This window comes from Mauremys mutica, chromosome 7 (genome assembly GCF_020497125.1).
Source record: "Mauremys mutica isolate MM-2020 ecotype Southern chromosome 7, ASM2049712v1, whole genome shotgun sequence".
In the NCBI taxonomy this organism is placed as follows: domain Eukaryota; kingdom Metazoa; phylum Chordata; order Testudines; family Geoemydidae; genus Mauremys; species Mauremys mutica.
This window is the reverse complement of record NC_059078.1, coordinates 71960204-71986221: the sequence shown is the minus strand read 5'-3', so window position 1 is coordinate 71986221 and position 26018 is coordinate 71960204. Positions and strand designations below refer to the sequence as shown.

At 45.8% G+C, this 26018-nt stretch overlaps 1 protein-coding gene across 4 annotated transcripts in view; it reads right to left on the bottom strand.

The window, feature by feature from the left end:
- The window catches only part of LOC123374186 (pulmonary surfactant-associated protein A-like), a 37815-nt gene extending 12686 nt beyond the window's left edge, over nt 1-25129 (bottom strand). Inside the window, exons 1-3 of one of the 4 annotated variants that reach the window (XM_045023829.1) lie at nt 24953-25129; nt 14567-14787; nt 13843-13969 (exon numbers count right to left, since the gene is read on the bottom strand). In XM_045023829.1, coding sequence (XP_044879764.1) covers nt 13843-13969; nt 14567-14765 — 326 coding nt within the window. In that variant the 5' untranslated portion in view covers nt 14766-14787; nt 24953-25129. Of the gene's footprint in view, nt 1-13842; nt 13970-14566; nt 14788-24799; nt 24895-24952 lie in introns of those variants that run through there. The other 3 variants (XM_045023827.1, XM_045023830.1, XM_045023828.1) reach the window with 3 other exon arrangements.
- Between the last annotated feature and the right edge of the window lie 889 nt (nt 25130-26018).

The following is a 26018-nucleotide window of genomic DNA, read 5'->3' as shown; positions in this document are numbered from 1 at the left end:
GCTGTGGGTCGCTGGGGGTCGCTGGGGGCAGGGAGCTGGCTGGGGGCAGGGAAGGCGGGGGAGGGGCGCAGATACTCACACGGGGGGGGGGCTGGGAGCAGCAGGACGCAGCCGGGGACTCACCAGGCAGCAGCAGCAGCAGGAGCCCCAGGGCCAGAGGTCCAAAGAGCAGGAGCAGCAACAGGGCCAGGAGGCAGCTCACATGGCTCTCGCAGCACAGCGCAGCGCACCCTGGCGGCCGGGAGGAGGAATTACAGCCTTCCCAGGCAGAGCCCATCAAAGCTTCCCTCGCAGGGAAGCTAGTTAACAAGCGGTTCTAAAACCGCTTCTAAATTTAACAACGGGTTCGCGCGAACCGGTGCGAACTGGCTCCAGCTCACCCCTGGAGTAAACTACAATGCATTGGTGACCTTCCAGAAAACACCATCCTAGCTACTATGGATGTAGAGGCTCTTTACACAAACATCCCACACACAGATGGAATACAAGCTGTCAGGAACAGTATCCCTGATGATGCCACAGCACAACTGGTTGCTGAGCTCTGTGCCTTTATCCTCACACACAACTATTTCAAATTTAATGACAATATATATCTCCAGATCAGTGGCACCACTATGGGCACCTGCATGGCTGCACAATATGCCAACATTTTTATGGCTGACCGGGAACAACGCTTCCTCAGCTCTCGTCCACTCACGCCCCTTCTCTACCTACGCTACATTGATGACATCTTCATCATCTGGACCCATTAGAAGGAGACGCTGGAAAAATTCCACCACGATTTCAACAGCTTCCACCTCACCATCAACCTCAGCCTGGACCAATCTACATGGGAGGTCCACTTCCTAGACACCAATGTGCAAATAAGTGATGGTCATGTTAACACCACTCTATACCAAAAACCTACCGTCTGCTATGACTACCTTCATGCCTCCAGCTTCCATCCCGAGCACACCACACGATCCATTGTCTACAGCCAAGCACTGAGGTACAACCGCATCTGCTCTAACCCCTCAGACAGAGACCAACACCTACAAAATCTTCACCAAGCATTCTCAAAACTGCAATACCCGCATAAGGAAATAAGGTAACAGATCAACAGAGCAGTGTAGGAATAAGGCAGGATTTGGGCAGTGGAGCACAGAGGAGGAGAGGGGGACAAACAGGTTTGTGGGAGGGACGGGGCAGATGGGTATATTACTAGTAGAGCGTTTTCCCATTCAGAACCTGGAATGAAACCCAGGAGACCTGACTCTCTACATTCCTTACAGCTGGTTACAAACCATATTTTCCATGCCACAGGAAATTCCAAAAGTTTGCTTTTTTTTTTTATTCTGATTGGAACAAAAATTCCAAAATTTCATTTAGGAAAAAATCAAAGTGACGTTTTGTTTTGACTTTATCAAAATGTCTAGACTTAAATTAATATTATACATTGTAATATAACAGAAAAGTCAAAATGATAAAGTTGAAATAAAACATTTCTACCTTATAAAAATCAGATTTTCAAAGAAGTTTTCATTGAAAATTGATACGTTCCCAGGAAGGTTTCACTTTTGTTGAAGCAGCATTTCTGATGGAAATTTTTTCTCTCAGAAAAATTTCAACCAGCTCTAACTTTCCTTTGCTGTTAGCAAATAGGTATGAAACCCACTGGCACAGTATAGGTGTCTTCCCCCTCTACTGTCTGATCCACATACTAAGCCTACTACCACTTTGTTACCTCAAGAGAAAGAGTTCTGTGCTGGGAATGTAAAGGCCCAAACCTTGCTGATGACCCAAGCTGGAGGTTCAATATAGTTCCAAATGATGGAATTTCTGACTTTTCAGTGTTTGTTTTTTTAATTAGGAAATTAATCGAAAAGGATTATTTCAAAGTATGTTAAGGTTCTAAACTCAAGCACTCAAAAGCAAGAACTTACCAAATTTCAGATTTAATTAATTTCCCTCCCCCAACTTGCTGGGTGGGTTAGGGATAGGATGCATCTGATGAAGTGGGTATTCATCTCGGGCACTGGCACTCTCACTGATGGACTGTCTGGATATGTGGACTCTCCACTCAGACCCTACGCCACCAGCACTCCCAGCTATCTCTGTGACACCACTGATTTCCTGAGAAAACTACAATGCATTGGTGACCTTCCAGAAAACACCATCCTAGCCACCATGGATGTAGAGGCTCTCTAAACAAATATCCCACACACAGATGGAATACAAACTGTCAGGAACAGTATCCCTGATGATGCCACAGCACAACTGGTTGCTGAGCTCTGTGACTTTATCCTCACACACAATTATTTCAAATTTGATGACAATATATAACTCCAGACCAGTGGCATCGCTGTGGGCACCCACAGGGCCCCACAATATGCCAACATTTTTATGACTGACCTGGAACAATGCTTCCTCAGCTCTCGTCCGCTCACACCCCTTTTCTACCTATGCTACATTGATGACATCTTCATCATCTGGACCCATTGGAAGGAGACTCTGGAAAAATTCCACCACGATTTCAACAGCTTCCACCTCACCATCAACCTCAGCCTGGACCAATCTACACGGGAAGTCCACTTCCTAGACACCAATGTGCAAATAAGTGATGGTCACAGTTAACACCACCCTATACCAAAAACCCACGGACCGCTGTGCCTACCTTCATGCCTCCAGCTTCCATCCCAGACACACCACACGATCATTGTCTTCAGCCAAGCACTGAGGTACAACCGCATCTGCTCCAACCCCTCAGACAGAGACCAAAACCTACAAAACCTACAAACCTACAAAATCTTCACCAAGCATTCTCAAAACTGCAATACCCGCATGAGGAAATAAGGTAACAGATCAACAGAGCCAGACATGTACCCAGAAGCCTCATACTGCAAGACAAACCCAAGAAAGAAACCAACAGAACTCCACTGGCCATCACATACAGTCCCCAGCTAAAACCCTTCCAATGCATCATCAGGGATCTACAACCCATCCTGGACAATGATCCCTCACTTTCACAGGCCTTGGGTGGCAGGACAGTCCTCGCCCACAGACAACCTGCCAACCTGAAGCATATTCTCACCAGTAACTGCACACTGCACCATAATAACTCTAACTCAGGAACCAATCCATGCAACAAGCCTCGATTCCAACTCTGCCCACATATCTACACCAGTGACACCATCACAGGACCTAACCAGATCTGCCACACCATCACCGGTTCATTCGTCTGCACGTCCACCAATGTAATATATGCCATCATATGCCAGCAATGCCCCTCTGCTATGTACGTCAGCCAAACTGGACAGTCCCTATGGAAAAGGATAAATGGACACAAATCAGATATTAGGAATGGCAATATACAAAAACCTGTAGGAGAACACTTCAATCTCCTTGGACACACAATAGTAGATTTAAAGGTAGCCATGCTGCAGCAAAAAAACTTCAGGACCAGTCTTCAGGACCAAAGAGAAACTGCTGAAACTGAAATATTCCACAAACTAAATTGGGGGCACATTTACTGAGAATGCATATACAAATCAACCACTTGTATGTACAAGTGGCCAATTATGTGTCTAACTGGCCATTGTTTACGGGTTATGGATGAGTACATGGATTGCAGTAGCATCTATTGACTTCAGCCCCATGGCTTTGCAAAAACAAGAATAATAGCTGTCAAGTGTGCAGCAGCATGTGCAAGTCCGAGTCCGTTGTAGTTTTACAGTAGAAATAAGGCTAAGACCAGCTTTCTGTTGAAAGCTCAACTCTTCTAAGTGCTCTAAATATCTATGCAGTTACTTGGACTGCCTTGAAATTTAGTGAGCCTTATGGAGCCATGAGATACAGCCAGTGATCCAAATGTGGGGGCATTTGTCAAGGGCTTCCCACGATACAGCCAGCTGGAGAAAGAAAAGCTTTTCTTAAGATGGACACATTTTTCTCCCAGATAGCGATCAAACCAGGGCTTAGATCCTCACACCAGAACATTTGAGGGTTACCCCACCAGAGTGCCTAGCACCCAATAGCCTTTTAGGGGAAATCAAATTAAAATGCTATTTAACAAAGATTTTGCTGTTCCACGTACGCACACTCAGGCTATGTCTACACTAGAGACCTGACAGCAGCACAGCTGTATTGCTACAGCTGTGGTGCTCTAAGATCTCTCATGTAGCTGCTCTGTGACGGTGGGAGAGAGCTCTCCCGGCATAATTCAACCACCCACAATGAGTGGTGGTAGGTATGCTGGTGGGAGAGTGTCTCCCGCTAACATAGCAGTGACTCTTTAGGTATTATAAACTTCTGACCTTCACGAAAATTACACTCAAACATTCCCTTCTATTAACTGTGAGAAACCATCTTTGCCAACATTAGTTGTTCACAAGGTCATAATCTCATTCATTCTGAGAAATGCAGCCACCTATGTCCAGGCTATAGAAGCAGGACTGAAGGGAGACAAGGCTGCCTAATAGCTAGTGCTGCAGTATGTATTCTTTCAAATTGCTATCTGGACCTCTTTGTGTTGGCATAATTACCAGGCCCATTAAAAGCAAGATAAATGGGCCTCCATAATTCCTTACAGCATAAGAATCAAAGCTATTCCGCAGCAGTATATTTTGTTAATTATAATCACACTGACTTTTCTTTCTGTTTGCTTGGGGCAGGAAAGCATAACCCTCCCAGAGAAACACAGAGCACTAGCATATGGTGGCATGAATAAGAAGTGTAATACATACCCATTTTTCTATTATATATAACTCCATGTCACTCTGTACCGCAGTGCTAAACACCAATGCAGCGGGACACGAAGCAACAAATTAACATGAGTGTTAAAGTTTAACAGCTACTTTTCCTGGGCAAAACTGCCTCCAGATAGTGCAGCTCAGCACTGAGCCAGCCTGCTGAGCAGCTCGAGGGCCCCATTAAGGCTGATCTCTCTTTTGCAACATGGATGTGTTTGGCAATAATCTAAGGCTCAAGTGGATTATAAGTCTGAACTTTGTTATTCATTTGCAAAACCTTCAGCAGACGATTGCACTTCTGAATGTTACATTGTTGGGGTTGGTGAGCAAATATTGCGTTGTTGGGCTACTTGTACTGAATGTTGTAATCCAGATGGCTCTAGTCCTCTCCCTTTTCCTGGCCCAGGCCTCTCGGCGCCCCTCTAAATCTGTTTCTTTGGCTTTCATTTTCAGATGCAGCTACATGCAGAAGAGGCCTGATTCTCTACTAGTCCTGGCCTGATTTAATCATTTACATCTCTGCCAAGTGAGTGTAAAATGTTTCTGAGATGGGGGTAAATTATCCACAACTATTGCCCGCCCCCAAATCTCTGCACAATGGCTGAGGCACAGGCTAGATTCAGAGAGCATTGCACATAGATAAACATCAAGGCTATTTTACCCAGAACCCTGAATGCAGGTGTGAGTGACAGCTCCCAGCCAGGTTTGAAGGGGACTGCACAATTCTTCATAAGCACATCCAAAATACACCCAAAATACAAACAGTCTTTGGAATATTTCTTAAATAGCCTTTAAAGCCTAAAGCCATTATATAAGTCTGCCAGTTTCTCTTCCTAGACAGAATCGCACAACTCTGCTGCTCTTCCTGATATTACCGACCCAAAGTGTTCAAAAATTGCAAGTCAGACCCCGCTTTGTATTTAGGTTCTCAGCTGTGAGCCTTTTCTTGGGTCACATTTGTAAACTCATTCCCCACAAGGGCTAGAAACTTACTTTTATCTGAAATGAAAACTCAGATTCTCACCACTGCACCAGCAGCTTTGACTTTAAGATAAACACCACATATCAAACCCACATTACAGTCTAAAATTGCAGCATAACATCAGCATTTCTGTACTTTAGCACAGAGGTTCTCAACCTTTTTCTTTCTGAGCCCCTCCCCCACCCCAACATGTGATAAAAACACCAGGTCCCACCTATGCCACAACAACTGGTTTTCTGCATATAAAAGCCAGGGCCGGCATTAGGGCAATTGCCCGGGGCTCCATGCCACAGGGCGCCCCATGAAGCTAAGTTGCTCAGGCTTCTGCTTCAGCCCCGAGTGGCAGGACTCAAGGCCCCAGGCCCCAGGCTTCAGCCCTGCATGGCAGGGCTTAGGCTTTGTGCCCTGGGCCCCAGTGAGTCTAACGCTGATCCTGCTTGGCGGCCCCCACTGAAATCTACTAACAGCCCCATAGGTGCCCCCAGCCCCTGGTTGAGAACCACCTGCTTTAGCACACAAATGTCAGGGAATTAACCTTCTCTGTCTAATCCAGCAAAGGGTGTGGTCACCTCCTCACAGTGCATACTGGGTGAAAGTTTCCCCTATGCAGAGGGCCAGCAATAGCCTCTGAGTCACTTAAATCACATTTAGGCCAATTTCGAGAATTATGAGGGAGTCAAACCCTTGGATGTAATGTAACAACATTGAGAGTCTCCTGCCTTCTGCTGCATTCAAATGGTGAGCTGCATTTTATGTGTGTGTCAAACTAGATTGTCAAAAAAGCATCTTCCTCTTGGATTGTAATTTTGATTACACATAGGACACATTTAAATGTATTTTAAAGTTATATTCTTCTTTTGACCAGATATAGCGCTTAAAGTCTCTCTTATAGCATGTTGCAGTTTTACCTAGCTGCATGGAAAACTATGAAAATGGTTAATGCTCCAGGAATACTCTGCATGTTAATGATTTTTTGTTATGGAGCCTACGGATCCATAGGACACAGTAGCATTCAAGCATCTACGTCATAATTATTTCAGTTAATTCTAGTACTAGAGTAAATACACATTAGGAGCTGTGTCATCACTAAAGGCTGAAATCACATAGGACCATGGACATTATGCACTGCCAGTTATTTACATACAAAAAGGGACAAGAATGTACCAATAACATGATGTAGTAAGAGTGCTCCAAGCTTGCATCTTAACTCTAAGCTGAGAACTGCGATTGTTCCTAGAGAGAAGAACCACGGGATGTGGTTCATTATCAAATGCTTTCCTCATGCTTAATTACACAGGAACCCCAAAGAAAGTACATCAACCAGCCATCTGAGCACCAAACGAACTCATTAGCAATAGTGCTATTACATTCAATGCAACTTAATTCCTAATGAATGAACAATTACCTTTACGTTTTCATTAGGGAATTCTAGATGAGCTACTCCTAGAAGTACGACTACTCCCCTATCAGAGGTACTACCCCTCCCTGACAACCCCATACACCCCATACACTTGACACCCAGCTCTCACCTGTGGCTCCAAGTAGCTGTCAGCATGCGACAGCGGCCACACCCCGGAAACCGTCTCGACTGGCGGGCTAAACCAGGTGAGGGTAGCCGATGAGTCTAAGACCCTCGGTGAGTTAGGGCCTGTCTACCCATTGCATGCGAAGGCTGGATCCGGCTGACTGAGGAAACCTGGTTCAATGGTCAGGAAGGCGGTGACAGCAAGCGTTGTGGAACGCTCAAGAGCACGACAAGACACATAGGTGTCCTGGTCATCCACTGCGCCCTGCCCTATCTCCAGCAGTCTCGACTCTTGTCCTGCCACTGGATACAGATAGGAACTGGGAAGAGAGAGTGAGGTTGACGTTGCGCAACTCTCCCTCACTTTAATCCAATTCACGTGCAAGTCTCGACATCATATCATATTATATCACACCATATCAAGTCCTGTGGCGATGGGCGAGCGACGAAGCAGCAGGTGTGGATACACTGGGAGCTGTAGCCGCAGACCTGCACACAGGCGGCTCAGGTATAATGGTCGTTCCTCACTGACTGAAGCAGCGGTGGAGCTCGGCATCTTCTTGAGCGACTGAGCAGCCCTATTCAGGATTGCACTGCTCACCTCCGTAGAACGAGGAAGGGGCTAGAAAAGGTGCCCTAAACATTGCCTGCTTCACCTTACCCTGGCCAGCATACCGCGGCTGGCGGGGATCCCATAAAAGCGGTCGAACAAAAACAAAACTTAGAGTGACACCGATCACCATTGGCACATGGAATGTGCGCATGCTACTGGATAACATCACGGCAGACAGACCAGAGAGAAGAACAGCACTTGTCACCAGAGAGCTTGCACACTACAACATTGACATTGCAGCCCTTAGCGAAACTCGCCTTGCTAATGAAGGACAGCTGTCCGAGTCAGGCGGAGGCTATACATTCTTCTGGAGTGGCCACAGCGGTGATGAGTGTCGCGAATCTGGAGTTGGCTTCGCCATCAAGAATCATCTTGTTTGGAAACTTGCCAGTCCCCCCAAGGGTGTGAATGATCGTCTCATGACAATGCAGCTTCCGCTTCAAAATGGAAAACAAGCTACTTTGATCAGCGCATACGCTCCCACAATGACCAACCCAGAGGATGTGAAGGATAAATTCTGCGAAGAACTAGATGCTCTGCTATCATCAGTTCACCGCACAGACAAGCTGATCCTGCTTGGCAATTTTAATGCAAGAGTCGGATGCGATGCCGCAGCCTGGGAAGGAGTCATCGGGAAAAATGGAGTGGGAAAGTGTAACAGCAATGGTCTGTTACTGCTGGAAACTTGTGCAGCACATGACCTTCTGATCACCAATACGGTCTTCCGCCTCCCTACCCGTAACAGGACTTCGTGGATGCATCCCCGTTCCAAGCACTGGCATCTGATTGACTATGTCATCATCAGGAGAAGGGACAGACAAGATGTCAGGGTTACAAAAGCTATGTGCGGCGCTGACTGCTGGACGGATCACAGGCTCATAGTATCTAAAATGAAGCTCCGTATCATGCCGAAGAGACGACCACAAGGCTGTAAGGCTCTCAAAAGGATCAACGTGTCGAAGCTGAAGAACAGCCGCATCACTGAAAATCTAGCAGAAGACCTAGAGAACGAGCTTGCTGATCTTCGTATTGAGAATGACGCTGAGAGAGACTGGGAGCGATTCCGCAACACTGTCCATACAGCTGCATCGAAGGTATTGGGGCCCTCCACATGCAGGCGGCAAGACTGGTTTGATGAAAATGATGCAGAAATCCAGGCCTTACTTGCTGAGAAGCACCGCCTGCATCGCGCATATCAGAACAATCCATCCTCAGCGGCAAAGAAGACTACCTTTATCAACGCTCGCAGAACAGTACAGAACCGACTGCGCAAAATGCGGGACTTGTGGCTGAGCGCCAAAGCAGATGAAATACAGGCATACACGGACAGGAACGACTATAAGCAGTTCTATGAAGCCCTCAACACGCTCTGTGGTCCACAGGCTTCTGGGAGATTTCCCCTCCTGAACTCTGATGGCACTGTGCTCCTTACAGAGAAGACGCAGATTCTCCAGAGATGGGCTGAACATTTTGAAGCAGTTCTCAACTGCCCCTCAGTCATCAATGATGAGGCCATCGACAAGATGCCCCAGGTTGCAGTCAATGACTCCATGGATGCTTCACCAGAAGAGGACGAAGTGAAGAAAGCCATCAACCAGCTGTCAAGTGGCAAATCCCCAGGGTCAGATGCCATACCAGCAGAGGTATACAAAGTCGGTGGACCAGTGCTGCTACGGAAACTCACTGAGCTGTTTCAGTCCTTCTGGAAGCAGGGATCCATTCCACAGGAATTTAGAGACGCGTCCATCGTGCACCTCTATAAGAGGAAGGGCAATCGCCAGGTATGCGACAATCACCGTGGAATCTCGCTGCTCTCTACAGCGGGGAAAGTTCTTGCACGGGTTTTGTTGAACCGACTGATTACTCACCTGGAGCAGGGCTTACTGCCAGAATCACAGTGCGGCTTCCGCAAGGGGCATGGGACTATTGACATGATCTTCGCTGCGCGTCAGCTACAGGAGAAATGTCAAGAGCAGAACCGTGAACTCTACACAACTTTTGTGGACCTCACGAAAGCGTTCGACTCTGTCAGTCGCCAGGGCCTGTGGAGGATCATGTCGAAATTCGGCTGTCCAGACCGATTCATACAAATGGTACGTCAATTTCATCACGGTATGATGGCTCGTGTCCTGGATAACGGTGAAACATCTGAGGCCTTCCCAGTCACCAACGGCGTCAAGCAAGGGTGTGTTTTAGCACCCACTTTGTTTAGCATGATATTCTCTGCCACTCTGACTGATGCCTTTCAACACTGCACTGAAGGAGTAGGCCTGAAGTACAGAACCGATGGGAAACTATTCAATCTGAGGTGACTGCGTGCCATCACCAAGGTGAAGGAAACTGTACTTCGAGACTTTCTCTTTGCCGATGATTGTGCTCTGAATGCTAGTACAGAGCCAGAAATGCAAGCCAGTATGGACAAGTTTTCATCTGCATGCAACAGCTTCGGCCTCACCATTAACATCAAGAAGACTGAGGTCATGCACCAGCCAGCTCCCCACACTCTGTACTCAGAACCATCCATCACTGTAAATGGACAGAGACTTCAGGCAGTGGACAACTTCACGTACCTGGGCAGTACCCTTTCTCGAGCAGTGTCAATCGATGAAGAAGTAAAGTGCAGAATTGCTAAAGCCAGCTCTGCATTTGGCCGATTGCGCTCCAACGTCTGGGAACGTCGAGGGATCAGCCTACCAATGAGGCTGAAGGTCTACCGAGCAGTGGTGCTTCCAACTCTGCTGTACGCCTGCGAGACGTGGACTGTCTATCGGAGTCATGCACGAAGGCTCAATCACTTCCACACTTCCTGTCTGCGAAAGCTTCTAAAAATCAGATGGCAGGACAAAGTGCCCGATACTGAAGTCCTTATCAGAGCCAGTCTGCCGTTAGTTCACACACTGCTGATGAGAGCCCAGACCAGATGGGCTGGACATGTCGTGAGAATGTCAGACGAGCGCCTTCCTAAACAGCTCTTCTACGGAGAACTCGCCCAGGGAAAGCGCTCCCATGGAGGACAAAAGAAGCGGTTCAAGGACATGCTGAAGACCTCTCTGAAGTCCTTTGAGATTAACACCGCCACATGGGAAACCCTCGCACTGAACTGTCCAGCATGGCACAGCCTCATTCACACAGGCAGTAATACCGCTGAGGCGAGGCGTACTGCTGAGGCTGAAAGAAAGCGTGAGCTGCGCAAGTCCAGAGCTGCCCGCACATCATCGACAGTGCCATCACATGTCTGCCCAATGTGTGACAGGACGTTCCATGCCTGAATCGGACTGATCAGTCATCTTCGGATGCACAGAGTCCGGTCATCAAAAGAATGAGTTGTTGAGGTCTTCATCGACAACGATGGACGAACATCATCAGGGAATTCTAGGCTGAATCTCCCTATGGCAAGGAGAAAACAACTGTCAAGATGCTGTTTTTGGTTATTCAGTGCCCTCTTTAGGGAACATCCGGTGTGCACAAAGCACTTCAGAACAAACTGTCACTGTTTCTAGGTTGTGTGGGGACAGAAGAGGCCTTTCTGCCTGACCACAAAACAAGCAATACTGCATAGTCACTCCCTAGGTATTTGAGTGGCTGCTTTGGTACATGGTCATCTGCACCAGTAACCATCGACAGAGAAAGAAGCACTTCTTGTAGTGCAGGGTACCCAGGAGATAACAATACTTCAGGTTAGTACAGAAGCATGAGAGAGAATAAATAACTATACAGGTGTTCATTCCTAGATGGCACATTATTTGAACTAGAAAATGATGACACCTATTCAACACCCTTCCCAGCTTTTGAATATACTTCGCTCATGCCAGACACTGGAAATGTTACCACCTTTGCAGCCCTTTGTCATCCAGTTATGATCTGCAGCTCTGGATCTCTTGCACTCTAAATACCCTGGTGATTAGACTAGATATAAAACTCCCTGAATTAAACTCTGGGGCCCTTAGTCCATTAGATCAGGGTGAATTCCAGCAAAGAGATTTTTTTTTGGTCAAAAATGTCAGTGATCCAAAACTATTTGAGAATTTGGGTCAAATATGACAAATAGTAAAAAATGATTTTTTAAAAGTTGAAACATTTTCATTTTGTCCATGTCAAAATGTTTTGTTTTGACATTGTGTTCCAAAACAGCATTTCAAATTCAAATCTCAGCAATTGAAAAGTACCTGAAAACAATCAAATCCAAATGAATAACTTGAAAAAAAAATTGTTGCGAGTTCACCAAAATATTCTGGTCAAAGCTAAATGAATTTTTTTCAAGTTTTACAATGAGATGGAAAATTAAAAAAAAAAAAAGGTCAGTTTGAATTTAACTCTCCTCCAGCCCAGATTTTTCAGTTTGGTCACTGAACTGAAAAATTCATTATTTATTAAGCTCTATGCAGTAAGTTAATTGGAGCATTTCCAGTGCTTTAAATGGACTTTAGAATGTGATAGAACAAACGTATCATGGGAAAAGATTAAAATTCACAAATAATTGATATTTCTCAATTTGAACAATCCATGTCATTCCACTTTGTATTGTCATACATTATGACACAGTCTTCGTTTTTTTTATTGTTTGGTTCTCCTGTGTCCCAGTTTGTGTAAAGTTACAGGTTCTCTATTCAGATACACACATTTGCCTTCAATTTGCACATCAGACATCCCTAAATATGCTCATTCTGAATCCTTCTTTATTTCTTACAAGGCTGAGTTCTCAGCCTGATTGTGTGGACAGGCGAGCGCGCCTCCAGGTTTTGCACACAGGGATTGTCCATTTTCATAGGCATCTTTTGTACCCGTTGACATAAATGTTTTCTTACCAACACTCTTGACCCACCGCAAAGTAAAAATAGAAACAAAAGAGATCATTAAAATGAAAATTGTACATGCGTTATGGGGAAGTTAACCTCTGTGTAAGAATTTACCCACAAAACACTAGGCTCATGAATTACACTTTTCAAGTAACAAACTGGACTGGCCAGTTGCCTAGCTGCTACCGTATGGGTGGGCTGCCTGATGCCCTAACCAGGGGTGGCCAGCTCCCAAAATATTCACAACATGACTACAGCTGGGTGATAACTGATTTTTTGGTTCACTGGCAGTTTTGCAATTAAACAACAAGAACAAAAAACAAAAAACAAACAGATGACCTACCCCCCACATTTTGTGAAAAACGTGTTATTTTAATTTTGAGCTTTTAACATTTTTAATGAAATTGAAGGAAAATTTAAAACAAAAATAATTTCGAATAAAAAACCTGGACTTTCATTTAAAAAATGTCAAAACAAAACATTTCAGCCTTTTTCAGAATTTGTTTGTTTTCCCCAACCAAAATACTTGAGTGAAATTGACACAGATTTGCAAAATGTTTTGGTTGACCCAAATCAGCATTTTTTGTTGAAAAAAATGTGGATGAAAAATTTCACCTGGCTCTAAAAATAACATCTTTGCTTTCTTCACTGGGAACTCAAATGTCATTTCAAACTGGGTGCTGGTACACACACAATAATCAGATGGGGATCTTCTCTCTCTCACTGCTCACCACTTCCACTTAATCAGAATCAATCATCTGTGTGTGGGGATAGCTCTAGGGATTTTTTCCAGTTAGAATTTTTTTTTTAAAGTGTGTTTCTACAGAGCAACAAATGTGTTCCACCCAAAGATGGAAAGCAAAGAGAAAGCATGAATGGGAAAAGGAGCAAAAGGGGAAAAAATTATCAGTTATCTTAAAATAGGAGGAGATAAAAATAACACATCCCCTAGAGTTTCCTCTGTGGGCAAAGGTGAGTCATGTGAACACATTTCAGGGACTATTTCCATATTGCTTGGGTTTGTCCCCTGTTCTCCTATGCAGTAGTTGTGCCATGTTGATTACCATTCATTCTCCCCAAAGCTTTGAGAAAGCATACCCTGCTCTTCACCCCCAAATAGTGATAAAAAATACAGAACATTGCCATGAGCCTACCAAATTTCTCCATGCAAAATGTGACAACAGATATTGATCAGAATACCTGAGTCAGAGAGAGTCGACTTCTCACTTGCACATTCTCCTTTTTCGCCTCGTGGTCCTTGATCTCCTTTTGTTCCCTGAGGTCCTGCCTTTCCAGGGAAACCCTGCAAACCCCTCAGTCCTGCTCCTAGTGTTTGGTTAAAAAGAAAGCAGTTAGCAAAAAAAAAATGATGAAAAATTCCACTGGGATATTCAAAATTGGACTGGACAAAGCATTCAATAGTTCACTTTAGGAAACAAACCTGCTGTGAGATCTACAAATGAGCTCTAACATCTGTGATTCTGTGAGAATAACTGTTAATCAACTATTCTTGTGAGAAATCACATATACATGGAATAGCATTGTAAATGCATTACAGTGCTTTGTAAACATGGGCCCCGATCCTGCAAGCTGCCCTGTGCAAGCAGATCCCCACATCTGTAGAGCACCAAGTAGAAGTTAATGAGGCTCTGACTAGGCACGAGGGCCTGCCTGCGTGGAACAGCCTGCAGGGCTTCTGCCAAAGCTAGAGGGGAAAGTTAAATTGATGGATGCTTTTTCTCATGATGGGGCATAAGAGCATATTTAAAAGCAGCCAGAGGAGAGAGAGAACTTTTAAAGTTCTAAGAGAGAGACAGAATCTGAGAAGGACCCAGGGAAGGCAGAAGACAAAGGATGATAGCGCCAAGGGGACTGATAGGCGGGTCACAGATATAATCTTGATAAATGATTACAGCACTTTACCTTGGTCTCCTTTTTCTCCTTTGGGACCCTCTTTCCCATCTCTTCCATCTCTGCCTGGTAAACCATTGGTTCCAGGAGCACAACATTGAATGACAGGGCATGAATTCATGTTCTCTTCATGTTTATTTATATCCACACCTGATGCCATCATCAACGCCATGGCCAGAACCAGAGCTTTGAAAGGCTGACAGAGATGCATTGTCAAGCTTGTAGATCTGTGACTAATAAAAAAGGAATAATCACATAAGCACCTGTACATAGGTTGTTCTATCGTCACTGTGTAGGAGATACACCTCCAAGGTCAAGATTCTTAGGACCTGGTTCTCATTTGCACTAAGGCCCCTTTACACCATGCTAGCAGTGTAAAAGAGCCTTAAAAAGAGTGACGGCAGGATAGTAGTGAGGGGAGATTTCTGAGAGCTATTTGGGCCTTGTTGATTCATATTGTGAGCAGCGATTGGGGAAGGGGAAGATTTGGAAGTTCAGTTCAAAGAAGCCCAATAAGAGCTACAAGATAAAGAATCTGGGAAGCCCCAGGTTTAGTCCGTAGTCTGTTGTAGACTACACGATGAAGTCTATAGCAGATCATAGATGTTAGAAAGGGAAAACACCTATTAGAATAGGTCTTCCAGGCGATCATCCATGATTTTATTAGTGTTATTAGTGTTATCTTATTAGTGTTCATGAGCTTATTAGTGTTATGTTCTATCTTATTTTAAATGTAAAAGTACTATGGGCTTCGTTCTCCTGAAGGACTCATATGGAATTTGAACCAGGGACTGCTCCAACCCAAAGGCAGAATTTAAACCAACCAGCTCTTGTGCCTGAACATGTGATTGTGGCTCCACAGATATCAGGGGTGAATCATAGAATCATAGAATCATAGAATTCAAGATCAGAAGGGACCATTATGATCATCTAGTCTGACCTCCTGCAAGATGCAGGCCACATTAGCCGATCTACCCACTCTTTTAGCAAGCGACCCCTGCCCCATGCTTCGGAGGAAGGCGAAAAACCTCCAGGGACACTGCCAATCTGCCCTGGAGGAAAATTCCTTCCCGACCCCAAATATGGCGGTCAGCTGAACCCCGAGCATGCGGGCAAGACTCTCCAGCCATACCCTCTGAAAGAGGTTAAGAATATCATATCATTGACCCAATTTGACCCAATTAAGTACCAGTTTGGCACTTAATTGACCTATTAACTAAGCCCGTTATCCTATTATACCATCTCCTCCATAAACTTATCTAGCTTAATCTTAAAGTCATGGAGGTCCTTCGCCCCTACTGTTTCCCTCGGTAGGCTGTTCCAGTATTGCACTCCCCTGATGGTTAGAAACCTTCGTCTAATTTCAAGCCTAAATTTCCTGACTGACAATTTATATCCGTTTGTCCTCGTGTCTACATTAGCACTGAGCTGAAATAATTCCTCTCCTTCCCTGGTATTTATCCCTCTGATATATTTAAAGAGTGCAATCATATCTCCCCTTATCCTTCTTTTGGTTAAGGAAAACAAACCGAGCTCCTCAAGTCTCCTGTCATACGACAGGCCTTCCATTCCTCGGATCATTCTAGTGGCCCTTCTTTGTACCCGTTCCAGTTTTAACTCATCCTTCTTAAACATGGGAGACCAAAACTGCACACAATACTCCAAATGAGGTCTCACCAACGCCTTATATAACGGGACTAGCACTTCCTTATCCCTACTAGAAATACCCCGCCTAATGCAACCCAAGACCGCATTAGCTTTTTTAACGGCCACATCACATTGCCTACTCATAGTCATCCTACGATCAACCAGGACTCCCAGGTCCTTCTCCTCCTCCGTTACTTCCAACTGGTGCGTCCCTAGCTTATAACTAAAATTCTTGTTAGTCATCCCTAAATGCATAACCTTACACTTCTCACTATTGAATTTCATCCTGTTACTAATACTCCAGTTTACAAGGTCATCCAAATCTCCCTGGAGGATATCCCGATCCTTCTCCGAATTGGCAATACCTCCCAACTTGGTGTCGTCCGCAAACTTTATCAGCCCACTCCTACTCTTGGTTCCCAGGTCAGCAATAAATAGATTGAATAAAATAGGACCCAAAACCGAACCTTGAGGAACTCCACTGGTGACCCCCCTCCAACCCGACAGTTCCCCTTTCAGTACTACCCTCTGCAGTCTCCCCTTTAACCAACTCCTTATCCACCTCTGGATTTTCATTTCGATCCCCATCTTTTCCAATTTAACCAATAATTCCTCATGCGGTACCGTATCAAACGCCTTACTGAAATCCAGATATATTAGATCCACCGCATTTCCCTTGTCTAAAAAATCTGTTACTTTCTCAAAGAAGGAGATCAGATTGGTTTGGCACGATCTACCTTTCGTAAATCCATGCTGTAATCTATCCCAGTTGTCATCGGCCTCCTGCTCCTTAACCACTCTCTCTTTCAAAAATTTTTCCATTACTTTGCATACTACAGATGTTAAACTAACAGGCCTGTAGTTACCCGGGTCACTTTTTTTCCCCTTCTTGAATATAGGAACTACATTAGCTAATCTCCAGTCCAACGGTACAATCCCCGAATTTAGAGATTTATTAAAAATCATCGCTAACGGGCTAGCAATATCACTCGCCAATTCCCTTAATATTCTAGGATGAAGATTATCCGGGCCCCCCGATTTACTTCCGTTAAGCTGTTCAAGTTTGGTCTCCACCTCAGATACCGTAATGTCTACCCCCATATCTTCATTCCCATCGGTCCCTCTATCACTATTCCTTAGCCCTTCATTAGCCTCATTAAAGACCGTGGCAAAATATTCATTCAGATATTGTGCCATTCCAAGATTATCCCTAATCTCCACTCCGTTTAAAGTTTTAAGCGGTCCCACTTCTTCCTTCTTGGTTTTCTTCCTATTTATATGGCTAAAAAACCTTTTGCTATTGGTTTTAATCCCCTTCGCTAGGTCCATCTCCACCCGTCGCTTTGCCTTTCTCACTGCATCCCTACACCCTCTGACCTCAATAAGGTAGGTTTCTTTGCTGATCCCTCCCATTTTCCACTCCCGGTACGCTTTCTGTTTTTTCTTAATGACCCCTCTAAGACGCTTGGTCATCCAGCTCGGTCTAAAACTGCTACCTACGAGCCGTTTTCCCTTTCTCGGGATACATGCCTCTGACAACTCCTGCAATTTCAACCTGAAGTAACCCCAGGCGTCATCTACCTTTAGATTCCTAAATATGTTGGTCCAGTCCACTTCCCTAACTAGTCGTCTTAATTTAGTAAAGTTAGCCCTTTTGAAATCGTAAACCCTAGTCTCAGATGCAATATTGATTATCCTCTCATTAATTTTGAAACGAATTAGCTCGTGATCACTCGAGCCAAGGTTGTCCCCTACAACTATTTCCTCAACAAGGTCCTCATTACTCACCAAAATCAGATCTAAAATGGCATCCCCCCTCGTCGGTTCAACAACCACTTGATGGAGGAATTCATCAGCTATCACGTCTAGGAAAAGCTGAGCCCTATTGTTATTACTAGCATTTGTTTCCCAATCTATATCCGGGAAGTTAAAGTCTCCCATGATCAAGCAGTTCCTATTAGTGTTTACCTCCTTAAAAACATTAAAGAGCTCTCTATCCGTCTCCAAGCTAGATCCTGGCGGTCTATAGCACACCCCAATCACTATCCCGGGTGAGGCTCTGGTAGTTTTCTTCCCTAATGTGACCATTGCCCACACAGACTCCGTATTAACCATTGCATTGCTAGTTATTTCATTACATTTCACCTCATTATTGATATACAATGCTACTCCCCCACCTTTACCTTTGCATCGGTCTTTTCTAAACAGCACATACCCTTCCATACCTGTACTCCAGTCATGGCTATCGTTCCACCATGTTTCGGTTATTCCTACGATATCCGGTTTCAATTCTCGGACCAGGAGCTCCAGTTCCTCCATTTTATTACCTAAGCTTCTCGCATTGGTGAACAAACATCCTACCTTTTGCTGTTGGGCTCCTCTCACTCTTCTCACCCCGCTCGGTAGGGACACAATACTACCAGTATGACCTGTCGATCTAGTATCTGTCCCCCCCCTCTTCCTTACACCTAACCGTCCCCCTCTGGCTATATCTGTTGTTATCTTCTTGTTCTCACTCCCAATGTATAAATTTGGCGTGGAGTGCACCAGGGCCTCTCCCAACCGTCTCCCCCCAGTGTCTAGTTTAAAGCTCTTTTAATCAGATGAGCCAGCCTCCCTCCTAGAAGTCTACTTCCTTCCCTACTTAGGTGTAGCCCATCCCGTGAGAACAGTTGTCTGTCCCCAAAAGCGTCCCAGTGCCCATACATCCCAAAGTCCTCCTTGTAACACCACTCTCTCAGCCAACTATTAATCGTCAGGATTCTCTCACCCCTTTGGCGCCCTTCCCTAGGGACAGGTAGGATCCCACTGAAGATCACCTGAGCCTCAATTTCCTTAAGCGTCTTACCCAACCTGGCATAGTCTCCCTTGATCCTGTCTAGCGAGAATCTAGCAGTATCATTCGTTCCCACATGAAGGATGACCAAAGGGTTCTTACCTGCTCCTCTTAGGATCCTTTTCAACCTCAGGTCCACATCCCGTATTTTAGCGCCCGGTAGACAGCACACCCTTCTGTTCTCCGGATCGGCCCTGGTCACAGGCCTGTCCAACCTTCTCAGTATGGAGTCCCCAATCACGTAGACCTGCCTTTGCCTGGGGACAGTGCGGTCCTCTAACCTATCCCCCGTTCCCCCTGACTGCAAGCTCCTTCCATTCCTATCTTCCCTTGTGGTTCCCCTTAAGCCATCCTGTAATCTCCCCTGACCCAAACTTGGTGTTGCCTCCATAGACTCCTCCCCTCTATCTATGGGGACTGGCCGCTCGTCTCTTTTTCCTTGGCCTCCCACCATCAGCTACCATATTCTTTATCCCTTCCTCATTCTCCAAACCTTCAAACCTGTTCCTTAGCTCTATTTCCCCCTCACTGGCTCTCCTTTTCCTTGGCCTGCTTCTCACAGTCACATGCTTCCACCGCCCATCCTCCTCGTCTGGTGGTCCCCCCTCACTGGCCTTAGCCCCTGCTCCCACCTGTGCCCCTGGGCGTTCCCCTTCAGTTACTGCCTGCCATTGCTCCATCAGCTGCTCAAACCCCCTTCTATTCTCTATCAGGGTTTCTACCTGCAGCTCTAGGCCCTGGATCTTTTCCTCCAGCAGCTCTATTAGGCGACACTTCATACATACATAGTACTGCTCTGGGTCCCCTGCTAGAACCAGGTACATACCGCAGCTGCTGCATGCTCTCATCCTCGGTGTGTCCTCTGCTGCTTGGCTCATGGCTGCTGCTGTCCCGGCCTCGCTCGGTGCTTGTACCTAGGGATACACAGGGGACACGGCGCCGCCCCCTTCCTCCTCCCCCTGCTAACTCCCACGCAAACTCCCCTGTTAGCAGCTCTGTTTGCTGCCTCCTGTGCCGCTGCCTGGCTGGGCGGCCGCTTTTATAGGCCCCTCCTAGCCTGGCTCCACCCCCTAATCAGGGCTCAGCCAATCCAGGCTCGGCTGCCCCTTCAGCAGTCTGCCCCTCCGGGCCTCTACTGAGGGAGACAAACACTACACAAACAGACACAAAGACACTCACCTGCTCCTCCAATGGGAACTCCCACGCAAACTCCCCTGTTAGCAGCTCTGTTTGCTGCCTCCTGTGCCGCTGTACATCTACTCATCACTAATCCCAATGCAAATAAAAAATAAAACATGAGTTTGAGTAATTGTTTTCAGATAGCTGCTGCCTGATTGCTTCCCAATTAATACTTGATGAGCAATTGAGTTTTGCATGTGTCAGGGCTGATTTCCCACTCTGTCAATCTGAGTGCAGAAGGTGGGGCCCCGCAAGGATTCTAAAAATTAATACTGGCTACTCCAGCCTTGTATTAAACTCCCAAGGTTACAGCTTTTCTCTGACCTTGGCTTGGTAAACACGGATACCACCCAAATGCAAAAAAACCCCTTGGATCCAGGAAGGAGCACTTGGGAATTCCTCCCTGTTGGGTACCCTCAAGACCTTTCATCCCCTCCTCCCCGGGGAAGAGCTGAGAGAGAAAACAAAGGAAATTAGCTGTTGCTACCAGCTAATCAAACAACATATGCACAAACTCTTAGGACACCAAAAATTCAATCCTGTTCTTAAAAAAGGTAAATTTTAGTAAAAACAAAAAGAAAGAAAATACATCTGGAACTTAGGCTTTTGCTAGATTTTAAAAAGAGCAATTCCAAAAAATCAAGCACCCAAAATAGCTTCCTTGGGGGTTCAACTTAAAGGTTACACGCAAAGAAGAGCATCTGGGTTTAGCACAGAGGAGGCCACAAGCTAATAAGAAATAAAAGAAATAACCCTAGCCATGTCTTTTTAGACATTCCCTAATTTTACTTACATATCTGAGGCTCCAGATAAGTAGGTTGGAGGTATGAATTGATAATCTATAATCATACCTGTCTTAAAGCTGGTTACAGCATTACTGCTCCATGTCCCTGCAGCCCAAAGAACAACACACAAAGGGAAAGTTTGTTGCCCAATTTTAAAAAGTTCTAGTCTTTCCATTGGCTCTTTTGATCAGGTGCCTCCTTTTTTTTCCATTTACCTGGGGGACTTTTTAACCCTTTACAGGTAAAGCAAGTAAAGAACTGCTACCAAGAGGGATTTTACAGCTAACTGGCTGGCTGGGTGTCTATCAAAGGGACCCCCCCCCCTTTATTTATCACATACCCCCCAAAATCACAGACAGTGCTGGTCAGCCTGGTTCAGGTTGGGTCCACACCAGCTGGGATTTGTTCCCATGGCTCTTTTGGTCAGGTGCCCACTCCTTTTCTTTTACCTGTGGGCTTGTTAACCCTTTACAGGTAAAGCCAGCAGAGAATAGACCAAGAGGGATTTTACAGCTAGCTGGCTGGGTGTCCATCAAAGGGAGCTACTCCTCTCCCCCACTTCATGTATCACAGCATGTAAATAAGATATGTCACTGTCTCATTATCATCCCTGAAGTACTCTTGGATTCCATGCATGTTGACTCCAGGTGCACATATCAAAGCGATGACAATAACAGAAGTCATTGTGTGGCTAATTCTCTGCAAAAGGTACTCACTAATTGAGCTTGATTAAAGAGTCTCTAATTTGAGGCAATCAGGTGCAGGAATTAAAGTATTTTGTATAGAGCTGAAATAAACAGCAAACTGCCATGAATACCAGTTTACTTCAACTATTAGGTCATTGGGCCAAATACTGAAAGCCAGTGATTCTCCTCTCACATCTGCCAGTCAGTGTGAAATCAGGAGTAACGCCAGTTAAGTCAGTGAAGATCTAGTTAGTATAAAACTTGCGTAAGGGAGAAGAGAATCCAACGCAATGGGACTTTTGCCATTGACTTCAGTGGGACCTGGATTTAGTGCTCTTTCTTTTTAAGCTTCACAAAAAGTTATCCAATCCTTAGCCTAACTCCCATATTTCCTTTCCCCAAAAACTAATGCACAATCCTTTCAGAGTTGGAAACAGGATCTACTTGTGGAGAACTGAGCTCCTTGGCACTAGGTAACAGACCACTGACCCCCCAGAGCTAACAACGTGATCTAGGAAATCACAGCCTTGTTTCTTCCTGCTCTAACCATTAGGGCACATTTTGTTGGGAGTTGGGAATAGACACAACTCAGGCGTGATAATTTGCTAATCTTCCAAAAAAAAGTGTTAATCTCAAATCTTCACTGGCTGCCCATGCACTCCTCCCTTCATCTCCAAACAAGGAAACAGTGAGAAATTAAGAGAAACAAGAAAAGTGAGCACTGAAGGAAAAACTCATTGCAACCCATTGTTTTAATAACAGCTGATGAGGCCATAGGGTAACAGTGAGGACAATTACAAAATAAAAAGTTATTCAGCTCTCCAAAAAGCCCTGATGCTGCCCCTCCAACAGGGCCGGCTCCAGGCACCAGCATTCCAAGCTGGTGCTTGGGGCGGCATTCTGCAAGGGGCGGCAGTCCCCCTTGTTTTGGCACCAAGTAGCGCGCCGAATTGCCGCCGCGGGCAGGGGACGGGGGGGGGCAGTCTGTGTGCCCTTAGGGCGGCAGGCGCGTTTCTGCGGCGGCGGCAATTCGGCGGCAGCTTCTATGTTGGCAGCTAAACATAGAAGCTGCCGCCGAATTGCCGCCGCTGCGGAAACGCGCCTGCCGCCCTAAGGGCACACAGACTGCCCCCCCAACCCCCCGCCCGCGGCGGCAATTCGGCGCGCTACTTGGTGCCAAAACAACAGGACTGCCGCCCCTTGCAGAATGCCGCCCCAAGCACCAGCTTGGAATGCTGGTGCCTGGAGCCGGCCCTGTTGGAGGGGCAGCATCAGGGCTTTTTGGAGAGCTGAATAACTTTTTATTTTGTAATTGTCCTCACTGTTACCCTATGGCCTCATCAGCTGTTATTAAAACAATGAGTTGCAATGAGTTTTTCCTTCAGTGCTCACTTTTCTTGTTTCTCCCGTGCCGCGCCCAGGGCGGCAATTCGGCGCGCTGCTTGGGGCGGCAAAAACTGTAGAGCCGGCCCTGCCCTCCAAAAAGTCTCCCTCACTTACTCCCTCCCTTTGCTATTTGCTTGCTCGTCTGCCAGTGCTTAAGACTCCTTCTGATGTTTTGCAGCTTGCCTGCCCTGGCATCCCACACACGTACCCTCTTATTCGGTTCTCTGCTGCTGCTTTGTTCCTCTCACCTCCATACACAGAGAGCTGAAGTGCCTGCCTAGCTATTGCAAAATGGTGGTGGGACTCTCTGGCTGGTGCCATCACTCCCTGTGCAGCACCCCAGAAAAGTCCTGAAGTTTTTCTGCCCCAACAACTCCTGCTGATGGTTTAGGTAAGAAGCACAAAGGGCTGCTCTTCTTGTATTGACTTTTTCTATTTCCCCCCCCAAGTGCTGATTCCTCAACCGAAGGGAACAGGCAAAGAATAGCTTTTCACAGAAATAGCAAAAAGATAGATCTACCACACTTACGCATGTTGAGTAATCCCTTACTCCATGAGTAGTTCCAGTGGGGATTTCTCATGGAGTAAAATATTACTCAGCATGAGTAAGGGTGACAGAATTTGACACCAACTCTTTAAGAGAGTTATACCAGAGTGTGTCAGAACAGAATTTGGTCCCGGTTGATGCAGTGATACTCCCCACTTATCCAAGATACAGTAAGAAATAGTTGAGAAAAAAGAGCCATCTGTTTATTCTAGGCAGTGCTCAGTACTCTTTAAATAACAGAAGTGGAATAAATGCAACATAAAGAGGCATTTCTCAGTGCCAGCTGTAAGGAAAGTTGGGTGAAAAAGAGAGAGACTTTCTGGAATGACTGGTCACGATTAGCTTTGAAAATGAGTAGCAGGCAGGATCTCATATTTCAGTAGGTGAAGTTCAATAGATCTTTTTGTTGTACCATCAATAAGCCACCCCTGGAACAATCTGTGCTCATGGTGACACAGCCAAGTACTCTGACTACAATTCATCAACATATAGACACCCACCAACGTATAGACACCCACCCACCACTGACACCAAGGGCGAGGGGACAGGAAATGGAGGCCACTGCCCCAGACCTGGGCTTTAAGGTGTGGAAGGGGACCTGAGACTGGCATTACCTCATTGGCAGGTCAAGAGTGCTGTAATTACTTTGGAGAGACAATGGTGGGGGGTGGGGGGAGGGCTGGTGCAGACTGCCTCCTGTCTGCACTCACACAGCACCAGGAGCCCTGACCAGCCCACTGCTGCCATGGAACGATTACATTGGCACAGAGAAAAGGGTGGACAAAAACAGAGGGAGAAGAGAGAACAGAAATTGGTAAGAGGGCCAGAGAGAAGGGGGAACAGCGAATGGGGACAATACGCTGGGTGAGGGGACAGAGGCAGGGGAGAAGGAAACACCCAGGGAGTCGGGACAGGTGAAGGGTTGAATGCTCTGAGGCAACAGGGAGAGGAGCAAAGAGATTGGTACGGCATTGTTGACTCTGTGAGACAGGGCCACAGTAGCCCTGATTCTGCTTCCGGGCTTGGGCCCTGGAAATCCCAGTGGCAGTCCCATAGACACAAGAGTCACGACAAAGGGACGTTATCCCAGAAACCTGAGATTCTAAAGGGGAAACTCCACAAATTCAGCTATTAGGAAGAATTTATCTCCCATCAGAGTCATCATCATATTATAATCACCTTTCTCGTGCTGAGGTCACTGGGAAGCAGCAAGACCCAGAAATCAGCCAGTCACATCTGCTTGCAGAATAATTGTCTGAATTCCTTCTGACCCACTGTATCCAAACTGGAAAGTGAAGCCTTTAGTTTGCTTAAATTTTAATAATTACCTACCAGCACCTACCTTTACTTGCCCAATACACAATGAAGCGATGTGACGCACTGCCAGCTAATCTGACTGATGATGTAACTGAATGCAGTGTACAAGAAACCTTAAGAAATCCAGTGAATTTCTCCCTAGCTGCATAAGAAAGCAAGAGTATGTTAAACTTGCTAACAGAGGCAGTGAAAAGAGATTTATATTGACAAAAGGTATTCCCGTGTTATCACTGTCCTTGCACAACTCTATGTATTGCACAACTGAACCCGATATCTCACTATTTACTGATCTGGATGTGTTTTTTAGGGAAATATTTGCTGTTGACTGCTTCACCTCATGCAGACCCTGGCCACATTGCAGTTTAATTTAAAAACATCAATGCCTCCCTGCCCAACGCTGCACATTTCTATCCTTAATACTTTCCCCCTCTCATTCCAGTAAATGAAGCTCCTTTTGTGTAAGAAAATCGAAGAGTACACAACGTCTTTCTCCTAATGCTCTGTATCATTCAACAACATCCAGCTATGTCTGGCATTCTCTGCAGCAGGGTCTTAACTAGCAATGGGAAATATTTGCCTTGCTAAAAACCTCTTTGCTTATTTTTGTTTACTGATGAACAGTAGGGTACGTAAGATCAACTGCTGGTAAAAAGTAGTAAGCAATCAAGGCCATTTTAAATTCATTTCTTCACTGCTGTGTGCTTTCTAAGTGCCAGGCACCAGCTGGCAGTGTGGCAGGAGTTGGAATGTCTCATTGGTGGTTAGAGAGAAGAGCAGCTTGTATGGTGGGGCTGATTGGAGCGCTGGTTGTGGGGAACAGTTGATGGCCATTGAAATGGGAAGGGTTGGCATTGCCATGGGCATCTTTGTGTAATGAATCAAAGCCACAGGGATAAGACATTATGCTGAAATGCAGGTTTGACTGGCAGTAGCAGTGGCTATGCCACCTCCGCCAACTTCACACAACCCACAGTATCCATGTACCTCCTTACTCTAGATTTCTCTCCCTAGCAGGGAACTAGTTCCAATAGCAGGATCATCTCCTTTCCCATGGTTTAATTTCTGGGTCCTGAAGTTCTTT